Source organism: Gambusia affinis, linkage group LG03, assembly GCF_019740435.1.
Source record: "Gambusia affinis linkage group LG03, SWU_Gaff_1.0, whole genome shotgun sequence".
Lineage (NCBI taxonomy): Eukaryota > Metazoa > Chordata > Actinopteri > Cyprinodontiformes > Poeciliidae > Gambusia > Gambusia affinis.
Genome location: NC_057870.1, coordinates 5,467,446 through 5,485,445, shown reverse-complemented (window position 1 = coordinate 5,485,445; position 18,000 = coordinate 5,467,446). Strand labels below are relative to the sequence as shown.

Below are 18,000 nucleotides of genomic sequence, written 5' to 3'. Positions count from 1 at the left end.
TACAAGAGTCTGTGACATAATATTCGGGGTGCATCATTGCACTTTACTGGCCGATCACCGATTTCTATAAAGCCCGACCCGTCGATTCTGATTTTTTGCTGGTGCCAATTTGTTTTTGTCTGAAAAGGCACCAAAAAAAAGGGCTAAGTTGGCAACAGTGGTTTGACTATTGATAACAGGGAGAACAGGGCTGATTTACACACTTATGTGGAGGTAGATAAAATAGGCAGATAACATCAGTTTCTCATGTAAGTGTTGGTTGATTGACAATCTCCAAAACAATTAAGGAAATTCAGGTTGATTTTTCATTTTACTGCTACTTTTTGTACCCTTAAGTCCATCCAGATTTGGGTATTGCCTCCTATTTGCATTGATCCTAGTAGGGGTGGTGATTTATTGTATCGTTTATCATTCATCGCGATACATTTCTTATCATGATAAGTGTTTTGATTCATTGTGTCACATTAATCCCAAATAATGATCTTTAAAAGAACCTAAACTTTCTGTATTGTCAGGATTGTTAGTTTCACTAGTTTGCAATGAAATTATTCCTAAATATCAATAAATTTTATATGATTACTCTGCGTGGGGTCACACTGCGCTTTTACGGTTTTGTTTTTTTGTGTGTGGTTTCGGGAATTGATGGTCTGACGGGACATCATTCCTTGCTTCCATGCTGTCTATCCGTGCTGCCATGCTCCTCCTGAGCATTATCCTGAAACTGTGGGAGGGTTGGATGCAGTTACTCTGTGCAATTCAGTGATGCGTGTACTTCTTTGTGCGACTGATGTCCTAAAGAAGCATATTACAAGTGGGAATGTTTGTCAAGAGCAGGATTTGTGTTTGTTCGCTCTTCCATGCAGTCACAGCCATACAGTCACCTAAAAAAGAAGTAATCAATAACATGCCTGATTCAGTGGAAAATAAAGGGCTAATTAATTATTAGGACTGAATTAGTGAGAAAATTGTGAATACTGATGCTGATTTTTCCTGGCTATTTGTTCATAATTTAACTTTCTGTCTGCTCTCTCCCTCACAGCGTCGTAACAAGCCGCTCACCCCGAGCCGTCATTAGGCCGTAACACCGCCTTCTAGCCGCACTTCTTGACATGTTCATTAGATATAAACCAATTCATTTACAACACCGTTCTATTGGATTGTCCTTGCCTCGACATTCATCTCCGACACGTTGGCATTTGATGCGTTGCCAGTGCCAATTAACTTTGATAACTCAGCTCCGGCTTAACATACTGCTGCTGAATTGGCTTGACAAGAGTGCGGCGATAAGCTGTTTTTTTGAGCTGTCCAAGTGCCGATAGCTAGATTATCGCTCAACGTGACGGAGTGGCGGGGAGAACTTTTCCTGCGTGATTTCCCTGGCCAAAAGGTTCTTTGAATGTTGTAGTTTGTTTGTCTTGGCAGGGACGTACAAACAAGGAAGCGCATTACGAGTGTCCTTTCAAGCAGTTACATCCTTCACCTTTATGCTGCTCTGTTGAGTTTAATAGGATACGTTTTTAAACAGGAGGAATTTATCTTTCTTCCCAGCTTGAATTGGAGTTCTGTTCCGTCTGTCCTCTTGAAAATCGCGTGTGGCGTAAACTTCGCTCACACATAAGGGCTTCTGATATACAACCATGGCAATAAAGGAAGTAAACAGCAGCTCCCTTCTGATGTGTTGTTGTGGTCTCTGTCTGTCTACAGCAGCCCGCCGACTCATCCGTCCCTCTGTCCATCACCGAGCAACAGATCCAGAAAACCGGAGCTGACTCGGCAGCCATGGGTGGGACGAGGGTCTTACTGCTGATGTTGCTGGTTGGATGGGAAAGGTCAGCGGCTCTCAACTGGAACCCAGTCCCACGCAAGACCGTTCGATACCAAGGTGAGTGAGCTTACAGATGTTAAGAACCCCGCTAACTCCAAACTTTTATTTATTTTGGAATCGGAGGTTTACATCTGCTCAGGCCTTGCAGGTCTTTCAAGGTTTGACTTTATTCCAGTCAATGGAAAACCTGACTACATGAAGAGATGCTGATTATCCCAAGTATCCTCAGAGACCTCACATATCATTGAAAAGTTTTATTTTTGTTTTGCCTCATATGATGACATATTAATTGTGGCTTGTAGCTAATGAAAATCTCCCTTTGGAGGCACAAAAGGAGATTTTTCTATACACTTTCCGTCCCTTAGGCTGAGAGTGTATAGAAGCTGAGGATGACTCAAGACCGTTCACAAAATCTTTGTCACTTCGGGGTTTCAGCATGGATTTTCCTAAAAGGTCGGCCCTCTCTGGACCTGCCGCTGAAGCTGCTTTGAGAATTTGTGAGTCCAAAGTCACTAAAGTAGAACTTTACCAGGGTTAAAAAAATAGAAATAAAAATAGCGTGGATTCCCTCATCCCTGCTATCATATTAAAAGTTTGCGCTAAAAGAAATCAAAAAGCGGGAGCGTACACTGAGAGTTACTGGGCTGACTTATTGAATAAGGAGAATCTTCCATCTCGCCACTGGGCTGATCCATGCATCTGACTCAACACCCATAATCACACAGCGGTGTTCCATTACAGCAAACCAGGAGACTTTCTCCATTATGTCGGAGGTGGATGGTTTCAGGCCTTTGATAAAGAGGCTGGCATCGACCCTTCATAAGACAATACATCAGTCTAATCCTGCACTCCGCTGCGTTCACGCTCTTTATCTCAGCCCTTCTCTGCAGCCAGATTTCGGCGTTCTTTGTTGAACAATGCCAATTGTTGCAAGCTGTATAAAAAGTCCTTTTTTTTTTTTTTTTATCCTTTCACAGGAGAAGTGCTGCCTTCTCCCTCTCTGTCTCTCTCTCTTGGGGATTAGGCAAAGAGAATGGAAAGAATATAGGGAAAAGGCTATGCTTTTCTCACCTCTCTGTTGCACCTATCCCACCTTTTTATCCCGTATCTATTCCTTCTTTTTCACTGTGTCTTTATGCACTTTTTCCTTTGTCTGCAGTGGCTTAGTTTTTATTCCAAATGAACCTGAAATCCTCTCATGGCATTTTCACAGAGGGCTCCGGTTTCACCTGTACTCACGGAGCAGTGGGGTGAATTCAAAACCTTTCTCGTGCCACTACCAGCCACTCATGAAATCCTTTACTTTCTTCTTCTTTTTCCTTTCTTTTTTACTCACAGCCGTGCTCCTTTAGCACAAGGATTTATTTGACAGTCCTCTGCAGTGTTGTGGTTGGAGGAGAGAAAGAGAAAAAAGAATAAAAGGGAATGAAAGAGATCGGGTGAGGGTGCGGGGGGGGGGAAGCAATCAACAGGGTGTTGAGAGTTTGTGGTAAAAACTCTCCATCGTAACAGAGAAAAGTCAGTGTTGGCATACACACAGTGGGCCGGCTCTTTTCAGCCAGCGTAGTCTTATAAAAACGACTGAGGCCAAGCAGGGGAAACAATGACACACTCACTCAATGTTGCATATGGAAGGAATCGATGTAAACACGCTACAGAGAAGATCAACAGGCTGCAAACATTAAAGTTGATCACGTGTTTGTAGCGTTATGACAAACATATTTCGACTGCTGCCGATGGGATATAGGATCCAGATCACCCCATTGGGGTTACGGGCTCCATGTTTTGGGTCATTGTTCTGCTGGAGACTGAATTCTTGTATGTCGTTCCATCTACGCTCCAATAAACTCAGTTCAGTGCTGGAGCAAAGACTCCTCTCAGTGAAATGTAGCATATAGTAACATATAGCATGTGTTAGCAACCTGTCAGTTTAGATTGCTTAGTTATGCAGTCATGTCCGGACAGGTTTGTTGTTGTGCCACGGACTTCTGCTTTCATATTCAGATAACCGATTTTCCAGTATTCAGTGGGATGTAAGAATCTTGAGGTGTTATTTTATAATCTAACTATAAACTAATGCCTCCATGAACTTCTCCCATTCTGTATCCTGACATGTCTGCGATATTCATTCATCTTGAAGATGGTATTTGTTCACAAACATTCTCTCGTAGCCTGGCCGTTGCCTTCCTACGCAGTTCCCCTTGATTCCCATCTCCCTTCAGTGCTTCGTTTGGGATTTCTCCCATTCACTTGGAATGTCACCTGTAAAATTTCAACCTGGCCAATCAGCAAACAGAAGGAGAAGTTTACGCATGATGACATTGATATTCTACGATGTTTTAGAATTGTAGTCTTTCTGCAGTTTTAGGAGGAAGTGAAAGAAGCCAGTCAGTCCACGTTAGCCACAATTCCAAATATTTAATTAACATTAACAGACATATAGTTTGACCCTGCACTTCTCTCTTTGCAGTGGAGAGTGGTTGATTGTAGCGCAAGTATTTCTGGTAAGCTGCATAGCATCAAGTGGGCGCATCATGTACGTTAGCGATTAGCCTTTAGCAAGCAATGTGTTCAGAAGCAAAGCGTAGAACAAGGGGCTGCTTTCGACCAGGCTAGTTCTCTCTGTGTAATAATTGTGGTTTAACTTTCCTCGCACTCAAAAGCGAGGAAAGTTTCAGTTTGTTTTTATTGACAAACTGAAAACCCCTCGTCGTCACAAAACCCTTTTTTATGCTCGACTGGAATTTCTCCCGGTAAAAGACTTCTAACTCTGGCTGGAGTGAGGCGGAAACAAGTGGGATTATCCCAAGCCGCCGACTGATTTCTCCAGAGGCTGAGTGCTGGGTTCACTGACTGATATGGATGAGTTCCACCTACAGTGCTGAGGAGGACTTATGAGGAAGACAAAATAGTGGAGGGGGGAAAAAAAGAAACTAGGGGAATGGAGAGCAAGACGAAAAGAAAGAAAAGATGGATTTTATTTATTTTTTCTGGAAAGGAAGCTCGACGGAATGAGTGCTGGAGAAACTCAACTCCAGTCAAACTACAGGGAGAGAAAAGCACACGCATGCGTTTACGCCCACAGTGGGTTGTTGACCCTTTGTTGCATTTTGAGCTGCAGAATCACCATGCAGCGTTCATAGCAACGCACGTCTTTGTGCATAAGAAGTGGAAGACAAGCTGCAAGAAGGAAAACAAGTGTGATAGGATACGAGGCTGTGTGTGTATGCATGTGAGAGAAAGAGAGGGTGTGTGTAGCTGTGAATCTGTCTATCTAATCCGTCTTTGTTTATATGTGTGTGTGGACGTGTGTACTGCTTAGGCTGGCAGTCTGAGGGATTTGGGGCTCCTGGCGGTACAGGAGGCGGGCGTGAACAGGGCGGGGTCACGCCGGGGCAGAGATGGTTGAAAAGATAATATTTACTCCCACCCACCACTTCCATTCCTGCCCCCACCCTGCAATTACACAAGGCTTACATGGGCATGCAGAAGAAGAAACACAAACATCCTCTCTTCTATCTGTTCGCCTTTTTTTTCTCCTCAGCTCGTCTTTCCTCTCGTTTTACTTCTATAAAACTCACATGTTAACAGTTTGCTCTCCCCCCTCAGCGCATTTGTCAAGTGAAAATAAATCCCTTTCGGCTTCTAATGAGACGTTTTCTGCGCACACGTTATATACGGCAACTTGTAGAGCTGCTAATGAGGGCTGTAAATTTACATACCCTCGATTCCTTCCTCATGCTCTCCTCACTCTAATCCCTGACAAAGAGTATATTTTAAGATTTTTTTTCAGTTATATCTCACTGTCTCTGTGTAGTTTTTGATTCTTCCCTTTTACAAGGATATTTTTGTCACTCTTACACAGCGACCTGGTGTCATTTTACGTCTGTAAAAGCAGCCTGGCATAGCTGTAGCAGAGCGAAACATTTTAAAACTTTATTGCAAAATAATTTCTTAGCAGGCTTCATAAAATTGGAATATACTCAATGCAATTAGGACTTGTTTTTTTCGCTTTGCCTTTAAGCAATCTGTGAGTATTTAAAGCAGCAGGGCTACGTGTCGTAAAGCTTGACAGTGTCACTGTTCAGCCACATCACACAAAGAAATAAAAGGCATTCGCGACGCAGTCTAAATTCATAAGCATGATCCACAACAATGAAACTTGTTTTAATCAACAGTGAGTCTTAAGCTTAGCTATGAAATCCCACATCAAGATGACCAAAGAAATGACATCCAAGCTTCTAAATCCCAACAGCTAGCCAGTGGAGACATTTAGCTCATAATTTTATGCAACATACAGAAGTTGCTCAAAATAAAACCAGCACTGAAACTACTTGATCTCAAACCAATGACTGCATCAGTATGTTTGATAAACTAAAGATAAACTAAAGTTCAGTCGTTGATGCTGTTAGCTTATATTAGCCAACCACTGAGGATTAATGCTAATACCCGTGGTCTGCTCTGCCTTTTGTTTCTCGTATGGAAACGTTTTCCATGTTTAAAAAATTTAAAACAAACAATAGTTTGTTTTCATTTTTTTCTCATGTTTTGTATGTGTTGTCAGATTTTTTTTTTTATGTGTACATCGAAAAATGTCATAGACCCATCTGTTAAATAGATTTCCTAGCATGAGCTACAAGAGATTCATCCACTGTGAATTCACACTGACTTGCTACCTTGGCTTCAACGCTCAAACTAGTAAGACACACAGCGCTCGCGAAGAGTTGGGATTTGAACTTCAGCAACAAAGTACGGCAGCTAGTAAACAGATGTGAACAGATGTTTGTAAGAGTTAGCTTATATTGCTCGTAAAATCCCAGTAAAGTGACAAATTAGTGGTTTTCAGGCAAGTCTACATGTCTGCCTTAGGTTTTAATGGCATCAGAAGAAACCCAGATTTGAGTATAAAACCCTTCAATACAATTTAAACTGGGATTACACACACACACACACAGGTAGAGTTATAACTCTAAACATTATTGTTACATAGTGGTACTTTTTCATTTTTCCCTGTATTGCATCTCTTCCTCACACCCATTGTGTTGTTATTTTTGCTCTCTTACCACAACCTGTCTCCACTGATCACAAGAAATATACCTCCATCTTCTCCCACTGATTTTTATAGTCTTTTTTGACACCTCATTTGAGTTTCTCCTGCTGGGATTAACGTTGCACACTCTTAAAGAGACTCACACACACACACCCCCACACACACACACACGCCTCCTCCAAGAGTCAGCACAATGACAGCGGCTAGCGAGCCAAAACTAAAGTATGACCAAACTCAACAGCTGTGGTCAACAATGAGAAGAAGGAAAGAAAGAGGAAGAGCAGCAAAACAAGTAGGAGAACTTTGAGAAATTCGACCCTTTGTTTGTAAAACATTGCTGCCTGTGATGCAGCAAATGATTGCTGGGTCTTCTTTTTTGTATTATTTTTTAAAAGAAGAGCCAATGCTGACGTTTGCCTCTTGAGTTAGAAAAAGGAATGATAGAATCGGTTTTGGAGGTAGAAAAGAAATGCGATTTAGAAAGAGAGCGCAATAAGGGCTGGGCCTCTGACCTCCAGAAACCTTTTTCCCTCTCTTTCAACGGTTATTTTTTTTTTCCCTCCAGTTCTCTGTCTCTCTTGCCCTATCTACCAAAACCCTCCAATTACTGTAATGAGTGGTTAAGATCGAGGCGGAGGAGGAAGCGCAGAGAGGCTGTGCGTGACTGGGAGAATAGATGTGCGAGGGGCAGACGGGGAATGAAAGGAGGAAATTCATCACTGCTTTTATCTGCTATGATTGTCCCTCACCCCCCACCATCCCTCCCTCCCTGCCCCATGCTGGTTGGTCAGTGAAGATTAACAGCTGGGACCACGGGTCTTGACCCGCAGTGCTCTTTGTTGTCACTCCGGCTTTGCGAAAGCGGATGTGTGGGCAAGTGAGGCTTGAAGTGAAAATGCCACAAGGAGGCCGCTCTTATCCAAACTACCTTTTAGCGACGGTTGCCTTATAGTCTAATTAATGCGCCGGGAGGCCATCGTCAGCGCTGCGGCCCCGTGACTCACGCAAAACAAGCTGCGCAATAAAAAAAAAAAAAAAAACACCACAGTGCTCTGGGATGCCGTTTGTACGCGAGGTTTATTTCAGACTAGGAACTAGGAATTACTGCGAGAGCAGAAAATGCAATGTATAAAAAGACAAATCATAGTGTCTGAAGTCGAATCAAGGCTAACCCGTTAATGTTTTATGTCCGTTTGGATTACCAAAAGAGTTTATTGTTCCAAAAAGTCTCAACGATTTAGATAGAAAAAAAATCTGCCACGTTTTATTTATATATGTTTATATATATATATATATATTTTTTTTTTAGGTTACTATGCCTTTAAGAAATTTGGAGAGCCCATATGATGATGTCATTATTTTGTAAGCTCCAGTTGTAAATAGTAAGTTGGTGGAATATTCTGGGTTTATCCAATTTATCAGATTAACCGCGATGAATACATTGTCGAACTAACCGTCTGCTAATTTAGAAGTTGATTAATCGTTTAAATAAAAATAAATTGACTCCAAAGGAAAAGCAGAGCTGTAAAGGAGACAGAAATGTACAAAAAAATCTAAGTATTTTACAATTGTCTGTAAGCATGTTCTACCCAGGACTCCACATGTGTTTTTACTTCACCCGGTTCAAATTCTGTAAAAAGTAAAATCTCCTACTAAGCACCTTTTTCTGTCTAATTAATTAATAATGCAAAAATTAATCCATGAATTGATAAATGATCAAGCATACACTAAAGGAATGTTATGTTATTGCATTTTAGGCAAAGAAAAAATATATATATTATTTTCTTTTATGAAGTTATTTGTTTATTTTTTTTATGTATTTCTAATGTATAAAAGAAGACTTTATGTTGTGAAGATAACCTCCAGCTGTGTGGTTCGTGTTTTGTGGCTGCTTTGCTGTGGTACAAAGTGGTGAACTTTGCAACATAGATGACGTAATGAGGAAAGAACATTATCTGGAAATGCTGCAACATATTCAACATTTCAAAACATCAGCCAGGAAGTTGGAGCTTGGACACAATGTGGCTTCAGAACAACAAAGCGAGTCCGGATCTCAGTCCGGATCTCAGTCCTATAAGAAGTGAATTACGGGCAGAGCTGCTAAAAGACTTGACTACGTCATTTGAAGAAAATGAAGAATTAGAATTCTGACTTTTCTTTTTCAAAATTCCTGATGGTGCATAACAAGTTAAACAAGTAGGATTTTGAGAAAAATCAGATTTAAAAAAGAAGAAGTTTGAATTCTGAGATGAAAATTTCAATTTCTGTGATTAACGTGAGATTTTACATTCCCCGTCCTGAGAATGTAAAATTTGAGGCTGACTGATTGAGGTTCACCTATTAGGTGGACGAACAGCTCCAAACATACGTCAGTATCATGACTTTGCATGTCAGAATTCTGAAAAATAAATAAACAAAATCTGAATTCTTTTTGTTTCTTTTAGTGGTTCCAATCTTCTTCCATACTGATCCTAATGGACCAACAACAAAAATGTTGAGTCCAAGTTAAAACCAGGCAGTGAAAAATGTATTTTGTGGTTCTATTGGCCCTTACTCAACACTATCTGAACGGGAATGAGGGGAAGACATCCAGCGAATGCCTCCGGACCAGGAATCGAACCGGCTACAACTGCATTGATGGCTGCAGCCTCTGCGTGTGGTGCGTCAGCTCCACCGCTGAGCCGTTTGGCTTTCCAAGATTTTCTACTCACAATATTAAAATATCTGGTTTCTTCTGGCGTATTGCAGTCTGCCTCTGTGAGCCTGCACTGCAGCAGCCGGGTTGGTTTGGCTAAAGCTTAGCTGTCAAAAGGAATCCAATAAACGAACTCTGCTCCAAATAAACAACACAAAATTTGTCTCTCCGTCTGATTATCTTTTGGTTCTTAGCACTGCTCCCACCCTCCGCTATCTAGTTTAACACCACCTTGTATATAAAGTGAGTGTTTGCTAGCATTCATTTGTATGACAGGCAGAGATGCTGCTTTGAAAAAGCTGTGACTTAAAAGCAACTTCTTTGTGTGTGTGTGTGTGTGTGTGTGTGTGTGCTTGGTACGACTTGCAGCGGCAGTGGAGATGATGCGTTCAGGTGAAGGAAACTCTTTTGTCAAGTTGACAGCTTTCCAATTATGCCATCACTACTATAACACTGACTGTTCAGTACAACATGTGGAGGACTGTTGTTCTCAGCCGCTTTCATCTCATCCCCATTTATGTTTTTCACAGCCACCGTGGAGCTGGATGCTAATGTGGATAGGTGTGGAGTTCTCAGAAGGCCGTGACCATTTCGGAGGATTTAAGCGATGCATCTCCATGATTAATGACTACATTTGGTTCTGTTATCAGACTAAAAAGGGACAAGCTACTGGTTCTGATGGGAAAAAAATGGCTATTGTCGCAAGAAAGGCCTAAGAAGACCCGTTTGCATGGAAAACATTGTTTGAGAGGCAGAGGCAGTAGAATTAGTCTGAAACCATGGGAACAGGGGCCCTGAAAATGCAAAATTTGAGACTGACTGAGCCTCAGCTTTTAGCTGGACAACCTTAAACATGAACTGGTATCATGATTTTACCTATAAAAATATGACTCAGTTAAAGTTCAGGCCCAGTCTAGCCATTGCCTTGCAATGCAGTTCTGTTAGATTCTCATCTCCTTCGGAGAGTTCTCCCATTCAGTTCAGTTTCTCTGGTTGAATTACAAACTGGGCCAATCAGTGAACAGAAGGCGATGTCGTGAACGATGACGTCAATATAAAATTGTAGTGCGCTCACAGAGGGTCGTAGTTTGAAAGAAGTGAACGAAGCGGTTCAGCTTCTAAAATGTTGAGCAACTACAGCCGGAGCGAGAGAAATGTTTAAGACATTTTATTCTTGTGGCCCTTCTCCCTACGGGATTGTTTACAGCGTACACAATTTCTGGCTAGCTTCATCGCGTTACACACGTCAGGACCAAACATTAGCGACTGCGTAAAACCAAATCCAACCTTTTAATGGTTCAACAGAGACCACGCCTTCAGGAAGGAATCGTTTCTCAATAGCCGAGGTCCCAGACCGTCTGCACGAAGCAGAGCAAGAAGAAGCTGCTTTTTACCAGGCTAGTTCAGACTGAAGCTAAGTTGAGACTCAAAGCTTGAGCTTCTTTAAATGTCAGTGTTTTGATGTGCCAGGTGGTTTTCCTATTGCTGAACATAAATACTTGTATCTGGAAAAAGTGTTTCTTAAAAAAAAGTGCATTCTTTTCTGTCCACTTCAGAAGTATGCACTTCTTTGTGTGGGTCTGTCATATTCTGTTTTTATGTTGCTTTTAAGAAACTTAGTTAAATAAAATGGACCTTGAAGGGTCAGGTATATAACTCTGCCATTGGTTAAGAAGAAGGCCAAAGTGGTTAGTAATATGCATATTTTCTGTAAACATATTATCTTCAGTAATATATAAGGTGCTAGTTTGTTTACTTCTCTTTTTTTTTGTGCATTTTAATTCACACCAATTAAAGGTTCCAGTCTTGCATCCAATCGATGGGCCTCATAAATGTAACAAACCCAAATTCACAGCTTATATTTTATAGTCCAAGATTAAATGCAACACATTACAGAGTAAAGTGCTTAAAGAAATCCCCTCCATTCTTTCTGCAGACAGATGGCTACACTAGACACCAGTGCTCCAGTGGTAAGGCTTCTTAAAAGCCAGCTTTTTGTTGTTTTTAAACAGGGGGATGCTGAAAAACGACCCACAGCTGTGCCACAAACACAGTCATGGACGGTCGTCAAGAACTGATTTCAGAAGCTCATCCGATTTCCTGGCGATGTGAGCGTTTATTCATCATGCCCCTGTGACCTTTTTCTGCTCCCCCCACCCTTCGAGACGTCTCTGTGTTATTCGGCACCATGACCGACCTGTTCCGGTGTGTTACGTCGAGTAAGAGGATTTGACACAGTGTTGAACATCAGTTCTCGACTTATACCAGACGAGACTTGTAATTCGCAGGTCGTGTATTTCTGAATCCGTATGGAGGAGTAGGGTTGATCGTTGAAGCAAGGGGATTGGCGTTTTCTATCTCATGGCCGGCCTGTTGCGAGAAGATGGAAGTGGACGGGGTAGAAATCATTTGCGCCGAGTGGTGCTTAGGAGAGGGCGGGGGAGAGGGGGGTGATGTTTTCTGTTGTCTGACTGCATCCTTAACCCGAACGTGACTGGGAAGAGAAGAATCCGGAAGACTGCTCTGTGTTCTGAAGGGTTTTTATTTCCATTTGTTGGCTTCTTTTAAAGGGGCAGCATTGTGTAAAACCGACTGCTTTGAGCTTTACATCATGTTAACATGTTATTCCCTCATCAGAAACATACCTGGAGTGTTGTTTTGGTTTCTGTCATGCATGTTTGAGAAATCCTTTAATCTCCCATGGCAACCATTCAGCTGTGCAAAACGCCTGGGTGGACCTAGCCCTTCCTCAGAGGATGAAGCTCCAAGCTCTCGATGTTCTGCCTCACAGAGCGCTCCTCCCCCACGACTCCGCCACTCAGCTCCTTCAGACTAGCCGGCAGCAATTAGGAAACACCTGGTAGAACAGTTCTCAACCGGGGTCACAAGCACCACTTCATCGAAAGTTTTGAAATCAGGAAACAGTGATTTCAAAACTCATTTTATGATCTACTTCTTAGTGACACGCTGGTAAAAACGAAGTTAAAGGGTTCATAGAGGAGTCACGTTGTGATGACTTCCTGAGAGAGAGGCCCAATTTCAAGGTGTTAAATTGCAAAATCAAATTTATTTTAAGTCGTGTTTGATATATACAGCATTTTTGTAACAACTGAAAGCAACATAGTGACTTGATTGTACTATGAAATGATTGTATGTGGCTGGAAAATACATCATGCCGCCCCTTTAACACCGCTTTGTGATGTTCCATCACCCTGCTGCTCACTCCAGCTGGTTCTTTCAAGCATGCTTCACCACCAATGGTGGGCTGGAAAAAACCTCTCGTTGCATCAACCAGCTTCTGGTTTGTTCTTCTTGTTGTGGGTTTTATTCCCAACCCCCAATTCCATCCCCATCCAGCCCAACTTTTGGTTCACCCCGCACGCCACACCCCTCATCCTTTCATCGTCTTCTAGAACCCCCCGCCGTCCCCATAAATTCCAAAAAACATCTCCTCCATGGGATCACTTGTTCCCTCGCTAGTTCATCCATCTTTTACCACATCCTCTGTTCATCATAGTTGTTAAATTCAGGTTCTTTATGAGCATGACTGTTCCTTAAGTGCAGCAATACCAACGCAGCGGCAAAGATTACCGGGAGGTGTCAAGCCTCTTTAAGATGCACACAAGAGTTTGTTTAAACCAAGCAGAGAAAAACAGAATCCTGACAATAGGTGCTTATGCAAAAAGCCCGAGGTATGTATACCTTTCTCTTTCTTGTTTCCGTCTCTGTGCTCCCATTCTGTCGTACATCCTCCTCTCCAGTGAACTTCTCCAAGAGACTAAAACTTGTACATCAACGTGGGAGTGTGTTTGTCTTTGTGCATTCCGATTTTTTTATTTATTTTTTTCTAACCCCCTCCTCAGAGACAGTCTAGATGAGCTACGGGTGAAATGCAACGCTCCGCCCGCACTGCTTCACGACGTCCTCTCTCCCTCCTTCTGTCTGTCTGCCTCGGTTCGTTCAGTGTTCATCTCCGCTTCAAAGCGCGCCCTAAAATAGGCCTTTAATCATAGTTTCGGTGTGCGAGTGGCTCGGCGGTTAGAAGCTATAAGAGGAGGCTGGGTTGTATTTATAGCAGGCAGAGAGAGAAGGGAGGGCGGCGTCCGGACCGAAACCCGGCCATGAAGCAACAGGCGGCATGTGTGCGTCCCTGACACTGTCCAGCAGTTTGTTTTTTGTTTGTTTGTTTGTTTTCTGGTGAAGATTGGCTTGAGTAGATTTGGCTTAGGAGTAAAGAAGCACTCAGATGGAGATGTTCTACGCAGGTTGTCCACCGATGCTTAAAGAGTCTTAAATTATTTTTTAAAAATAAAGTAAGGTGGCCTTAAACACGTTAATCACAGGTCATAAATTTTGTCTTGTATTTAAGTATTTAATTGGACACTCTACCTATTTCATTTTCTCGCTGGACTTTTCGGTCAGGCAGAAGGTTCAGCCACACGCAGACATCTTCATTGCGTTCTGCGACTCACTGCTAGCATACCCTTGCTAGCTAGCTAGCTCTTTTATTTTTTTTATTTTGGATCTGTCGTGGATAAGTGCAAATTTATCACCAATTTCTTTTTTAAGCCTGAAAAACTGATCACGATATAATCATTTCATATCAGTTGCTATCAATAATTGTCCAAATTAATAACTCTTTTTATTTTAAATCTGGTGGCATGACCTTATTGATTTTGATCACGCATCTGTCGCGATATATTGTTACTGATTTATTGTCCAGCCCTAGTTCCTTTGCAGGTCTTGTAGGTTTTATGTTCCATTTATAATGGTCTTGAAAAAGATCTTCAAAAGTATTAGATTTGGAATCTGCAGAAACCTCGTCTACAGTGAAATTCTCCAACAGCACGTTTCACAAAACACATAAAAACAGGACTTTGACACCTGCTGATGTTTGATTTCTCAAAGAATCTGTGTTGATAAGTGAGGTAGTGACATATTCACAACCGTCAAAAAGTTTTACTTGCGTTAAAAACACAAAATGTGAAAAGGAAGCCACCTCTTAACCTGCCAAGAGCAGCATTAATCCATCTCTGTTCGTTCATCCATCCATGGAGTCGAGGCTAAGCTCTTTCTTTTAGCTTTTGAGCTCATCCACTTAAGGCAAAGACTGACCACCAGCTTTTAAACGGCATTACCGGAATAAAGGTAATGAATGATTGGGGTAGTTTACACACCATGACCGTCAGCTTGTTTTCCTTTAATGAAATGTTTTCTCAGCAGTCAGTTTAGTTTTTATTGTGTGCACAAGAAAAACGTAGGACAGTTAAGTTTTTGTTGATACTTCCTCTTTGTATTCCCTTCATATGGAGGGACTGAAAATTTTAGCCTGAACATAAGAGAGTAAATACTTAAAAAGACTGCAGTGACTTGATTTTAAACCAAGTAATGTAAATAAAGTGATTGTCTGCTTCTATCTTTTATGTGTATTGTTTTGAAGCTCCGTCGAATACCCTGCATTTGACTTTCAAGCCTTTCCACAGTCACTTTTTATCTTTACTCGATTCCCTTCAGTGTTTGACTTATTTTCATTTGTTAAAAAGAAAAAAAGATCTGCGCTGCGCTTTGAAAGCAAACATTACCATCCTTGCTTCTGCATTTCATTACTTTCAGAGCAGACTGTTGATCTGCTTTCCTCAGTTTGTACCATGATAACACATGGGCAGATTCACTTACAACTTGTCTCATTGTCAAGGTTTGCTTCTTGCTCGCTGCACTTGCCATTTCCTTAATGATGCTGGCTTGTTGCTGGATGATGCTGCCGAGGCGGTTTACAGTGTTTGGTCTGTGTGAAATATCTTCATTGCCGTGCTTTCAAGGATGCGCTGACACTTGTGCATCACAAAGCAGGGTGGTGGGTAGATGTGAAATGTAAATGCAGACTCCTTCCAGGTATAATGCTCTCCTGCCATGCAGATATATCTAGGAAAAAGAAAATGTTTTGATTTATGTGGCTATGAACAGAACGCAGGTCTCTGTAATCACAATCATTTCAAGTGAAATTGCTAATGGTTATCTAAAGGAAGAAAACGGAAAAATATCCCTAAAATAATGTGTTTTGAGAAATGGTTGCTTAGAAATTGGGTGTTTTTGTGGTCAAAGTAAAATGAAAAATAAGAAAAAGTAATTTTTTTTTTAGCTGATGAAAGGGTGACCTGTTAGCATTTCTTAGCTAGCAATCTCTCAGCAAGCTGTTAAGAGTTTTGGAAATCTCTAGCAAGGTAAATTTTACTTCCAAAACTTGGAAGTAAAAACACCAAGTCTAAGATCACTGAGTTTAACTAAAACCTAATTACTTAATTATACTGTGTAAATGTTTTGGAATATGTCAGCTAAATCAGCTTAGCTGCATTAGCTAAGTTAGCTAAGATAAAATAAAAAATTTTACTACTTCAACTAGTTTTAGCGGAAACAAAGAGCCTCATGTTAGTGGAGTTATAGCAACTGAACAGACATGAAATGTGCAAGATTTATTTTAAAGGCTGACAAGCTGTAGCTAGATAATTTACAACATTTAACTTTTGGTGCAAAAAAAAGTTCACACATTCATTTGTTAGTTTTTAACTTTACTCAGATTTTACTCATAAAAAGGCAACAAAATCCAATTGCTGAATAAATTATCAAGGATTGGTATTCACAGATATTGTTTTTTTTACTTTATATTGCAGAAGTTGCCTGATCTTTTAGTGTGGCAATTTGCGAAACATGTTATTAAACTATTGCCACAAAAGTTTGTACCACAAATTTATGTCACCACCTAATCAGACTATTCTCTTACCTACCGTTCGTAGCCGCGCTGCCGCGGTAGATCTAGTCCGTTAAAGTGAAACCTGGAGACGCAGGTAGGATTCATTTAGTGCTGTGCGATGGGAAAAATTACTCAAAACTGCTCCTTCTTTTTGTCTCGCTCTCTGTCGGCTTTACGATACGCTTTACTTGTAGCCATAGCAACTGAGAACAACGTAACTTTATGTATCAGGATTCAGTACCAAAAACACTCGAACCATCAGTTCCCGAAACCACACATAAAAAAAACAACAACAAAAAACAACTTGTAAAGGCGCACACGGAATCAGTGCACCTGGCTGGACTGCGCACAGAGTAAAAAGCTTGTGGGATGTAGATGTATTGTGTATTGTGTAATGTTAGCAAAACGCCTCCATAATCTTATAATCATCTTTGTGGAGAGTAAATCACTGAAACACTTGTATGTTTTCTTGCTTTAATCTATTCCTACATTCAGCACGTTGTTGAATGACCCCCGAGGTCATTGTCAATCATTTATCATCAAGGGCTATCTTTCTGAGAGTACATGTACATATCTTTATGTCTTTTTTGCCAGCATTTTTTCTTTTCAGCACAGCTCCACACACACACACACACACACACACACACTTACAGAAAATGTTTGTCAGGAAAAATAAAGCTATTGTGCTGCACTTATCTCAGATCATCCCCGTCACCTGTGGTTTTGACCTCGGTCAAGCCTTTTTGACTTTTCTGTGTTTTGCATTCTATTTTTCATTTTGACTGTCTGTGTTTACCCTCTTTGTTCCCTTCATCATCTGCTAGACTTCTCGAATCATCCCGCCTCTCCTCACCCCCTTGATTTTGTATTATCTCTCTTTTGTTTCTCTCTTCATTTTTCTCCACAGCGAGTTGCTTCCAAGCATCAGAGGGCTGGTAAATTATCCCAAACGGCTGTGAGACGGTCACTCACTGTACAAATACTGGCAGCCTAGATCAACTCAGTTCAACTCAGTTCAATTCAGTTCACTTCAAATTCAATTCAATTCAGAAATACTTTCTTAATCCCACAGGGAAATGAAATAAATATGTTAATAACTTGAAGAAGTAAACACTTGTGTCTTCAAATGCTGCCCAATAAATGCAGATGAAGGACAGGTGCTTCAAAGTCGGCCGCACAAATGCTGCTGCTTGACCCCTAATCGGTACGAAGGCCGGTTTCTGTGAAATACACTCATCGACGTGTTCCCTTGCTCACAAACATCGACGTGCCGCGCGACTGCGGCGGGTCTTGTAGCCGTTAACCGGATGAAGCCACACTCAGATTACAGCGTCACGTAGCCTCAGGCCGACATGGCGTGGTGGCAGATGGTAAGTGTGTCTGCTTCTCAATGACGGAGCTCATCTGATTACTTAAAAATAAAAATACATTTTAAAAATCCACTCTGAGCAGAACCTTCCCTCGGACCTGGTGGCGAGACGTGGAAGCCACCGCCAGCTTCCCCGGAGAGCAATCGAGAGCTGCGTGCACAAGAACTCTGCATGTTTGGTGTTGGCAGATGTGAACTGTTCGTTATATTGGCGTGTGTGTGTGTGTGTGTGTGTGTGTGAGCCTCAGCCGTACATCTCTGGAGCTTTTTTTTTTTTTTTTTTTTCGTGGCTGAGTGGAACACGGCAGATGTG

General features: G+C 41.5%; 1 protein-coding gene across 3 annotated transcripts in view; it reads left to right on the top strand.

Moving 5' to 3' along the window:
- sema4c (sema domain, immunoglobulin domain (Ig), transmembrane domain (TM) and short cytoplasmic domain, (semaphorin) 4C) overlaps positions 1-18,000 on the top strand; it is a 129,305-nt gene that overhangs the window by 61,400 nt on the left and 49,905 nt on the right. For all 3 annotated transcript variants that reach the window (XM_044110763.1, XM_044110762.1, XM_044110764.1), the window contains one exon: positions 1,705-1,882. In XM_044110763.1, the coding sequence (XP_043966698.1) occupies positions 1,780-1,882 (103 nt within the window). In that variant the 5' untranslated portion in view covers positions 1,705-1,779. The remainder of the gene's footprint in view (positions 1-1,704; positions 1,883-18,000) is intronic.